The sequence below is a fragment of the Cryptotermes secundus genome, unplaced genomic scaffold (genome assembly GCF_002891405.2).
Source record: "Cryptotermes secundus unplaced genomic scaffold, Csec_1.0 scaffold97, whole genome shotgun sequence".
In the NCBI taxonomy this organism is placed as follows: Eukaryota; Metazoa; Arthropoda; class Insecta; order Blattodea; family Kalotermitidae; genus Cryptotermes; species Cryptotermes secundus.
Window position 1 is genome coordinate 1,624,459 of NW_019720561.1, and position 10,635 is coordinate 1,635,093.

General features: G+C 40.0%; 1 protein-coding gene across 1 annotated transcript; it reads left to right on the forward strand.

The window, feature by feature from the left end:
- The first annotated feature begins 1,072 nt into the window (after positions 1 to 1,072).
- On the forward strand, positions 1,073 to 10,344 carry LOC111868083 (hemolymph lipopolysaccharide-binding protein). The gene is made up of 5 exons (XM_023858470.2): positions 1,073 to 1,127; positions 4,934 to 5,088; positions 6,564 to 6,687; positions 8,673 to 8,969; positions 9,852 to 10,344. The coding sequence occupies exons 2-5, from the start codon at positions 4,939 to 4,941 to the stop codon at positions 9,998 to 10,000; spliced, it is 720 nt and encodes a 239-aa protein (XP_023714238.1). The 5' UTR covers positions 1,073 to 1,127; positions 4,934 to 4,938; the 3' UTR covers positions 10,001 to 10,344.
- Positions 10,345 to 10,635: the final 291 nt, after the last annotated feature.

Below are 10,635 nucleotides of genomic sequence, written 5' to 3' on the forward strand. Positions count from 1 at the left end.
AGGCGGGTTCGAACACCTTCACAGTAGCCCTTAGAGTCGTAGGAGGTGACGAAAAGGGAACCCAGGCCTAAGGGTAAAACTGGGTCTCCCTGTTTGTGGGGGATATACATACGAGGAGCTGGGTTTCCAGGTTTAGGGGATTGTCGAGTCTGAGACAGTAAAATATGTTCATGAGTCCCGCAGGACTCGGAAGGGAGAATGAACGCGCTGACGAGGACCAGCATCAATTGTAAAAAACAGACCCGTCCTCTCCTCAGAGAACACGCCGGCAACAGCAAACCCTCAAATGTCTGACAGTAACAGAAATCTGGCCTTGGGCTCCAGATGAGGGCTTGACACCAAGACAGACTGGTCCAATAATCGCCGGTCATGTCGTAGCTTTGACTTTGACTTGAGTTACTTCAGTTCGGGAGCTGCAGCTGATGGGTACCAGCCAGCAAGGAGAGGATTCGTTGGACACGGAAGCTTACGAAGCTATATCGTTGGAAGCTGTTACCAAGCAACGTGAATGAGAACACTAGTTTGTGAGTAGTAAATTGTAGTCACGAGCTGCAAAACTGTCCAATAAATCCAGTTATCAATCCAAATCCCGTCCAAAATCATTCGAACGCTTGACAATACCTTAAAAAGAGACGAAATTAGAAAGCTATTCTGCAACGCGCTTGTGAGAAGACTGGCTTATTCATTTGCATTTGATTACAGTTTCTTAGTCTTCCATGAATTGCGCTACAGTTGCGTTGCCGTTCCCCAGTTTGAGCTGCTCAGTTCAGTTCCATGTGTTCAACTCAGTCTGACAAAATATCTTCAAAATTGCGGCGCTTTCCTTGGTGTGCGCTGACCCTAATATTTCCAAAATTACATATTCAAGTAGTTCCGTTACGTCACTACAAAACAACGGATGAGACAAGCCGCTGTCACGAGTCTCCTGATTGACACATGTTGTCGCACCTTGCACTATTTGCATTATTAAGGTTTAATCCAAAATAATAAGATTTTGTCCGATAATCCATATAAATCCATGGTATAGTCGGGGTATATAAAAGATGGCAAGTTTCCCTGAAGTAATGCGTCATTCAGAGCAAGACCGAAATTCTTCTTGTGAAGATAGAAGCACGGATTCATCTGTGGTGAGTATAAATTTCTATTATCTTCTATTAATTAATCCGCTACAATTCAACTACAGGGATAAGGTTGCAAAGACCTGCTGCTATACAGCCTACACCAGGCATGTCAAACTCAACTTGCACAGAGGGTCACCACAGCCCTATAAATAATAGTCCAGGGCCGCACTTCAAAATAGAAATATATATTAGATTTTGATACAAGGAAATTTAATTCTATTTATTGTTTAGGAATAATTTCAATATAATTACCTAAAGTCACATATCTTACAGTTTTAAAAAGCAAGAGAATGCCATTTTTGACAAGTATCAAACAGTTTTCAGTATGTAAAAAAGGAGATTACTTAAGAAATTATGTTAGAAATAGCAAAACATTGAATTTCCTGCAGCCTGCTAATTTATGTCTGCGTGAGACTTCTTCTCTTCTGGTCTGTTGGAAAATTGTCTTCACAAAAAATATTTCTACTAAAATTTTAATATTGATTTTAATATCAATTAGCTCTAAAAGTTGAGGGGCCGCACTTTGTGGCTATGGGGGCCGTATGCGGCCCGCGGGCCGCAAGTTTGACACGGCTGGCCTACAACATACCAGCAGAGGAGAACATTTTAAATTATATCCTAAATTCCAAAAATATGTACATGATATTGTCACGTATGAGGGGGTTTGTGTGATTAATAGCGGGTTCTAGATTTTATGATTGGATTTACTGGCACTTCTTTACAATTACAATAATAGCTCACAAGCAATGACTGTCTCAGACTCGCTCCATTCCTTATTGGACTACGAGCATCTTCTCTTCTGTGTATCTTAACTTGGTTCTGATTTACGAATCGGTCACTTCAGCTTCCGCTGTCCGCTGGTTAACACTCCACAACTGAACACTGAACTCTCTTGCGAATGCCGAATAGCTAAGGACGGCTCACAGCTAATTCTATTGAATAAACTGAACTAACTTTTTTTATAATTTTCGGCACGAACCAAATATATGTCACCATATCTTACAGTTCCTCTCTAATTCTGTGTCTATTCGTTGCAACGGGAACGTGTTTACCAAACCGTTGTCCAAAAATGGATTATTCTGCGTCAATTCTTTGCAGCGGGAACGTGTGTTTGGCGAGCCGTTGGCTAATGTTGGACTTCCGCTCTAGCTCCACTATTCCGGCTTTCAGGCGTCATTTCACAATATTAATGCCAAGTTGTGTGCACATGTATACATCGCGTGTCTCATGAGTTCAGACCACTTCTATGTAATTTAGATTTCAAGGCAAAATAAGTTACATAGAAACTCTCCTACATGCCTTGTTGTCTGGAAATAATTTTAAAGAAAACAAAAAAGAAAAAAAAACTAAAATTTTCAGTCACAAGTAAAGACACTATTCTAAACCAGATTACTGAGTTCCATAATACATTATCGTCTCACAACTGTAACTCTTTCAAGAATAAATAAATTGTCTTGAAGGCTGTAAAAATACGTTTGATTTTCTAAAAGTACTTTTAAAAATAAATTAATGTGAAAGTCTCTAAAATCCTCCAATTTGGCACACAGACAATACACAATACTCTGCCAAAGTAAGAATGCCAGAAGCAACAGGTTAATCATCCGTTGTTTTCCTTTTCTGCTTTCTTTATTTATGAAAGAAATGAATGGATGTTTTAAAATATATTAAGACGTTTATATCCCAAGGCTTCATAAGTCGATGCAGGCTTCTGTGAGTCCCGAACTTGCTTCTGAAGATACACTGGGGCTCTGAGCGCTTCATGGAATGAAAAATTCGTTTCAAGATGACTATGGTGAACACCTAAAACTTGTTTGGCGAAATGAACCCAGAGTTAATAATTTCGGTCACTTAAAAGACATATCAGAGGTTCTCATAGTGATGAGTATTTATAGTCCTCTAGGATCTGACGCCGTGTGTCTTGCTAGGTAGGTACCGTAATTTGGGGGGGGGTGCTATTGCCTCTGTCTTCATGTTATTAGAGTCGGATTAGAGAGGAAAATGATACGTGATACATGTAATAGAAGACTTTCCTACATCAAGTATCGTCTTTTCCCCACATTTGGCTTACTCTTCTATCCTGAAGATGTAGGAAGCAGGTTCCTCCGAAATATTGATATTTATCGAACTACACATTGTCATATCCCAAGACGCGCATGATCTGAGCATCAGAAGAACGCAAATGCCCATGTCCTCAGAATATTGTTCTCTTTCACGAGTGGGAAGTATGGTTGACTCCAGTCTGATCTATTGTTTCTTTTCAAATGGCTCTTCAAGGACATTCAGGGCCCCGGCCTCTTATTCACTTCCGTAATCATTTTTCACAGACGGTAGGGCTCCTTGAGCGAGTGATTAGCCCGTCGCAAGGACGCTACCTGACACAGGACAACACAAACACAAAATAAATGTATACACACACCAAATATCCATGCCTTGAGTGGGATTCGAACCCACGATCACAGCGTTCGAGCGAGCGAAGACAGTTCATGTCTTAGACCGCGTGGCTACTGATAATTTCTGATAATTTCTTTTCTTGGCACTACAGCCTCAGTGGGCCTAGGCCTACCTCCATGAACTTCTCCGTTCACTTCGGTTTTTCTAGATCTTACACATTGGATAGGACTCCTTGGGTGGGTGATCAGCTCGTCGCAAGGCCTCTACCTGTACACAAACACAGAAAAACGCACGCTCACAAACTAAACATCCGTGCCCTGAGTGGGATTTGAACCCACGATCCCGGTTTCCAAGCGAGCGAAGGCAGTTTATGTGTTAGACCGCGGGGCTACCGTGACCGGCAGCCTGATAAATACCAGTATTAATTCTCAGAATGTCTTCTTTTCTCCTTTCGGGTTTATATGCCTCTTTTGCCTTGTTGTTCATTTGTCGTGTATAAAAATATACTGTTACAAAGTATTCACACCACGCAGAAAGGTACATAGCCATAAATTATAATTTAGCCTCTAAATTATAGATCAAAATCGAACCCATGTGACGTCGATTCGAAATCGCAGTTTAAATGTTCATCGGCTTATATACAGTACGCTGCATCCTAAAGGGATTCGTAAAGTGCGGTGCTTTTACTGCATCATTTGCAATACACAAATATTATCACAACGTCATTAAACAGATGGTTCTGTTTACAGGGTGTTTACTTCCATTATGCTAATTAATGACACTTTAAGTATCAAAACTATAAACTGCAGGTTGGTAGGATGATAGATGAATGATGATAAACTAGAAAGGCCTTGGAGAGGAGTGGCTGCAGCCTAATTGAACTAATAAGCAGGAGAATTCCCGAAGTGTCTCAGGAAAACAAAGGAAAATATCATTCAGTGTAGCTGCTGTCTCGGTTGATATTCGAACCCAGTACCTTCCAAATACAAGTCTAGAGCGTTCTTAGACCATCCTATTATGGCATACTGTTAGCAAGATTATATAAAGAAATGAGATTGGAGGGACATGTAGCATTCATTGAGAACAGACAATTGCATAGAAAAGATGGCTGGGAAAGATGAAAGGAACATTTAACTTTAGAGTGACGTGTGTGGGAGTAAAATAGTAAAAATAGATATTAAGGAATCTGGTTTTGAGGGTGTAAAATTAATTCGTGTTCTTTTCCGCATATATTCCAAGGACAGGTCTTTCTTAATAAGACAATGAACCACCGGATTCCTTAATAAATGATTTGATTAGTACAGTTCCAGAATAACCAGTCCCTTAACGGAGGATTCTTTAAAGACAGGATATTTTTTTGATTTATCAGTTAATCAAAAAGAACTGTGTTTAATGGAGTTATGACGATTTTTATTCTACAGGTACCATGACACAATTGTGTGGATGTGTTGCGGTTATGTGCATGCTGTGGTGTGCTGGAGCCTCAGCTGATTATCCGTGTCCGGCCCAAAACTCACCAGCCTTCAAATTCTCAGTCACCAGTCGCCGTAACAAGACAGGCCACTGGATCGCACAGGTCAGGAAGAAGACTCTAACCTAACTTAACCTAACTAACTAACCTAGCGTAAACCAACCTAAACTAATCTAACTTTAGCTAACCTAAAATAGCACAACCTAACTCAAACTAAAACTGATTCCATGAAGCTGAACCCTTCTTCAGAGGTCGCCAGTTGCGCAGCTACTCAGAAATTTTACATTCTGTGGAACCCGAAGATTAATTACTGTAACATAACCTAACATGAACCAAACTAACCTAAACAAACCTAAACTAAACTTAACTAACCTAAACCAATCGAACCCAAACTAACAGAACTGAATCGAAACTAACCTGATGTAAACTAGCACATCCTAACCTAACTTACCCGAACATAATCTAACCTAACCTACTCGAACATAACCTAACCTAACCTACTCGAACATAACCTAACCAAACCTACTCGAATATAACCTAGCCGAATCCAAAATTACCTCATCGAAACTAACCGAAACAAACCTAACCTAACCTGATGTAAACGAGCACATCCTAACCTAACTTACCCGAACATAATCTAACCTAACCTACTCGAACATAACCTAGCCGAATCCAAAATTACCTCATCGAAACTAACCGAAACAAACCTAACCTAACCTGATGTGAACGAGCACATCCTAACCTAACTTACCCGAACATAATCTAACCTAACCTACTCGAACATAACCTAACCTAACCTACTCGAACATAACCTAACCAAACCTACTCGAATATAACCTAGCCGAATCCAAAATTACCTCATCGAAACTAACCGAAACAAACCTAACCTAACCTGATGTAAACGAGCACATCCTAACCTAACTTACCCGAACATAATCTAACCTAACCTACTCGAACATAACCTAGCCGAATCCAAAATTACCTCATCGAAACTAACCGAAACAAACCTAACCTAACCTGATGTGAACGAGCACATCCTAACCTAACTTACCCGAACATAATCTAACCTAACCTACTCGAACATAACCTAGCCGAATCCAAAATTACTCTTCGAAACTAACCGAAGCAAACCTAACCTAAACAAATCCAGTCCAGATTTGCAATAGGCATGAATGAAGTTACTAATGGAAACACCTTCTTCCCGTTGTATTTTTAACATAAAATTAAAAAACACATTAAGAAGTTCAGAATGCACTGTTACTTAGCTACATTTAATTTAAATGAGGAAAATATACGAAATGAAACAAGATATTTTAGTGGGAGAAAGAAATTTTCTGCAGCGATAACATACGTCAATGTTTCCCCCTCTCCAGCTCTCGTACTTACCCTTACCAGCTAAAAGGTTAATGTAGATGAGTAATAGATCCGTTTAATTTTGGTGAAGTCTTATGTATATATAACGTTACTGAGATTTTGATAAAATTGGAGTAGTTTCAAATTTCTCCAAATTACCTGTAATGGGCTTGAACCTACCAGTTTCTTCCCAAGAGTAAGAAAATTGCACAAATTATTTACTGCAGGTGGAGATGGAACACGGTGCTGATCAGAATGAAAATGAAGTTGGTCCTTGGAAAGCAGACGTTAAACAATCTACTGCAAAATGTGGAGGCATTGACTCTGTCTTCTTATTGGCCACTGTCGTAGGTAAGACTGTTATTTGTTTAAGATTTGAATCTTTCAGGGAAAATAAATATGCCAATACATTTTCGACATATCCATACTGATGATCTCTGAAACGTTAGTTTTTAATTCAACATTGTTACTTCTGATCTCTCACGAATATTTTAGTATAATGATATTTGTTTCTTATTCACTAAAAGTGAATTAACAACATTTATAAAATACCAAAAATTGAAGGTTATATACATCAGTTCTGTAACTCTGTTTGCTTTGGAAGAATTTGGAAAAACCTATTTAATTTTATATTGTCACGTATCAGGGAGTTAGCGTGACTAATAATAATGGGTCCCGGATTTGATGATTGCTTTTATTGGCACTTCTTCACAATTACAGTTCACTATAAATGCTCACACATTGAACTACTTCTAAATGACGTTGGTCTCACGAACCTCTATGAAGGATCTCTGACGAATCTCTCACTAATGTCTCGAATTTAAGAATGAACTTCCTTTTATAACTGCCAATCGGCCCGAATACGGGTTTCCAAGTCTAGCAGTTAATTATCCTCTGTTATTCTGTTTGTTGTCATGGGAATATTGTGTTTATCAACTTGCTACCTGGCAACGACTCGATAGTTGGTATTCGTTGTAGCGGGAAAGTTATTTCCGAGCCGTTGCTCAGCAATTGACGTCCGATGAAACTCCACCATTAAGGCTTTCAGCCGTCATGTCACACAGTGTATTTATTTATCCTTGGTCCATTTAACAACGCCATAAACTGCTAATATTAGACTATTAAACGTTGAATAATAGTAGATCAGATAGTGAATATTGAATTGGAAAGGCTGAGGGATGAAGTTATTATGACCTAATTTAAGATTCGTTTGGAACGGATGAAGATATTTATGGATGTAATCTGTCGGGATATCCCGTTTTTTGGTCTGTATCTGTACTCAAAACCTCAGAATATGGAGCAAGATTCCTAACCACTTGAATGTAACATTCGATGGTAACCCTAGAACAATTGTAATTAGGACAGCTGAATAATTAATAGCGGAAACTTGTCAAGTAATGATCTTCGAGCATGGAAATCGAAGTAGCTTTAACAACATATCGGTCCCCTCTGTTAATCGTCTACACAAATGTAAGATTAATGGAGGAAATTTAGTGTTTATAAAATGCATTTCATCCTTTTCTAAGGCCTTGTTTTACTTTTTCTTTATTTTCCTTTGGTAAGAATTTGGCTGGTTCTGTGCGAGTTAATCTTGAGACGATTTCAGAAACTCGTCTTGATTTTCATAAAAAAGTTATTTATTTTTGTCCTATTTTAACCGAGGCTGGTACATATCAACAAGATTTAAACATCTCGATAACAATTTATTTTTAAATATTTCTAGGTGCTCTGTAAGTACGTGAAGATAATTATCTAGTACATATCCATGCTTTCCAAATACCCTAAAAACTAAAAAAATATAAAGTATGTATGTATGTATTTGTTTATTGCTGGTGGAGTGGGACTAAGTCCCTTGTACTGCGGCCACTTCTGGCCTATTGTACCAGCCCCAGATGATAGGTGAGGGTGACTGTGGAGCAATTGGTGGAATGAAGATTGGCAGGGGAAACCGAAGTACTCGGGGAAAACCTGCCCCAGCGCCACTTTGTCCACCACTAATCACACTCGACCAGACCAGGGATCGAACCCTGGCCGCTGCGGTGGGAAGCCAGCGATTAACCGCTTGAGCTATGGCGCGGCCAAAATATGTAGGTATATGTTCTGCATATATGTTATATTCAATTATTTCATTCATTGGTCAATGGCTCTACAGCTCTTTGTTGGGCCCTAGCCCCTTCTTCTTATCTTTTATATGCATATAGAAATTCATATGTATGTGTGCCCTAAATCGAAATTTCGCAGTGGTGCTTTAGCTCTCTGTAGCGCAGAGTGGTCTGCAGACACTCGAAATGCATGTATTCATATGCCTACACGATTACGCCTTGTTCCTTTCACAGTACCTCCTCGGGACGCAGACACAGAGGAACAGAAGCCTTGTCGGAAGCCACCTGCTGATTACGAACTTCTGCCTGGGTTGGGATATTACAAATTCCACACAGATATTAAAACCTGGGGAAAAGCTCGGGATATGTGCGAAAATGAAGGTGCTCACCTGGTAGTGATCAATTCGCTGACGGAGGCTAAGACGCTGCCCTCAATCTGGATACGTGACGTATTTAACGACTGGAGAAAAGACGCCGCTTACATCGGTACTTGGGACCCGGAAGGAAATGGGGAGTTCGTCACTATTTTCAGTAAGTATTTTTATCGTATTGAGGAAAATTTTGATTCCCTTATGTTCTAAAATCATTAACGGCCTCCTCTGTGGTCTAGTGGTCAGAGTTTCTGGCTACAGATCCAGATGTCCCGGGTTCGATTCTAGGCGTTACCAGATTTTCTGAGAAGTACTGAGTCTGGAACGGGGTACACTCAGCCTCGTGAGGATAACTGAGGAGCTATTTCTAGGACTCAGCGGCTCCGGTCTAGAAAACCGAAATTAACAGCCGTGGGGATCCGTTGCGCTGACCACGCGACATCCTCTATCCGCAGAAGTTGGCAAACGTTAACACCCCATCTGAAGATTCATATATTTGTGGAAGAGAGAGAGGGTGAGAGAGAATTAATGTGAAGTACTGGAACAACTTGCCTTAACATTTTAAATAAAATCACAACACTGCACATGATGCTTAGAGACCGAAGTGAGATACACATTGGGTAATTCCAGGCTCGGTATCACTACCGTTTCCCATTCAACTTACTGGGCCGTAGACTTCCTCAAACTCACATTCAACAGAAGTGAAACTGCGAAGATCTGTGTAAGGCATGTACTGATTTGTGAAATTTTCGTGAATTTGGAATACTAACAATTCCTGCATAAAAACGTACATGTAGATCTCTACTTTCTTGGGATATAACACCATGTAGTCCGTTGTAACTAAACAGACGTTTCAGATGAACATTTCGCGTTCATCTTCATGGTATAAAATAAACCAAGAAATAAACCAGCTTGAAACAGGTGGCAAGCAGGTGATATGTTCCTCAGTAAGGTCGGTTGGCTTTAAACGGACTACAAGAAGTGATATTCTAGGAAACAGAACTCTTGAGAACCTGAAAACAAAAAACTGTACATGTTTCAGACGAGACACTGGAAGCGGCAGGATACAACAAGTGGTTTCCTGACGAACCAAACTTCATGGGGCATTGTGGGATGTTGAGATCAAACTCCCTGCTTGGGAACACTTTCTGTGATGAGAAGTTGCTTTTCATCTGCGAGTTCAAAGAATGAAGTGTGTTATGAAAATGCATTTGCCTCTTACTGTACGCACCTCTTTAAGTGCAACATCTTCGTCTCAGCAGGGCAATGTTTGTGGTAATGTCTGTAGGTTTGTCCTTATGCCATTTCCAGCGTTTCAGTCGGTAATGTAGTGTCATCAGTCGAGATTATATTGTCGATAATTGCAGAAAACTGTACCCCTAGTCTATTATTATTATTATTATTAGTAGTAGTAGTAGTAGTAGTAGTAGTAGCAGTAGTAGTATTAGCAGCAGCATTACTAGGTCTGATCCTATAGTTGTTTTTTATATATAGAACTGAATTAATTTATTATCGTTAGTATTATTATTATTATTATTATTATTATTAGAGGGGGCACACGGTAGCGTAGTTAGTTGAGGGGCTATACCACAAGCTGGAAGGTCGCGGGTTCAAATCCCGATGAGGTGGATTTTTTCAATTTACCTAATCCTTCCAGCCGCACAGTGGCCCTGTGTACCAGGAAACTTCGTGGGGGGTAGAGGGCGGCAGGCGCATAGGGCTGACAAACTTACCGCCATCTGTGAGCCGATTGTCTAGATAATGTGGGAGCCTCGACGTCACACAACCCTATGGGCCTTCACGGCCTGGTACAGGGATAGCTTTAC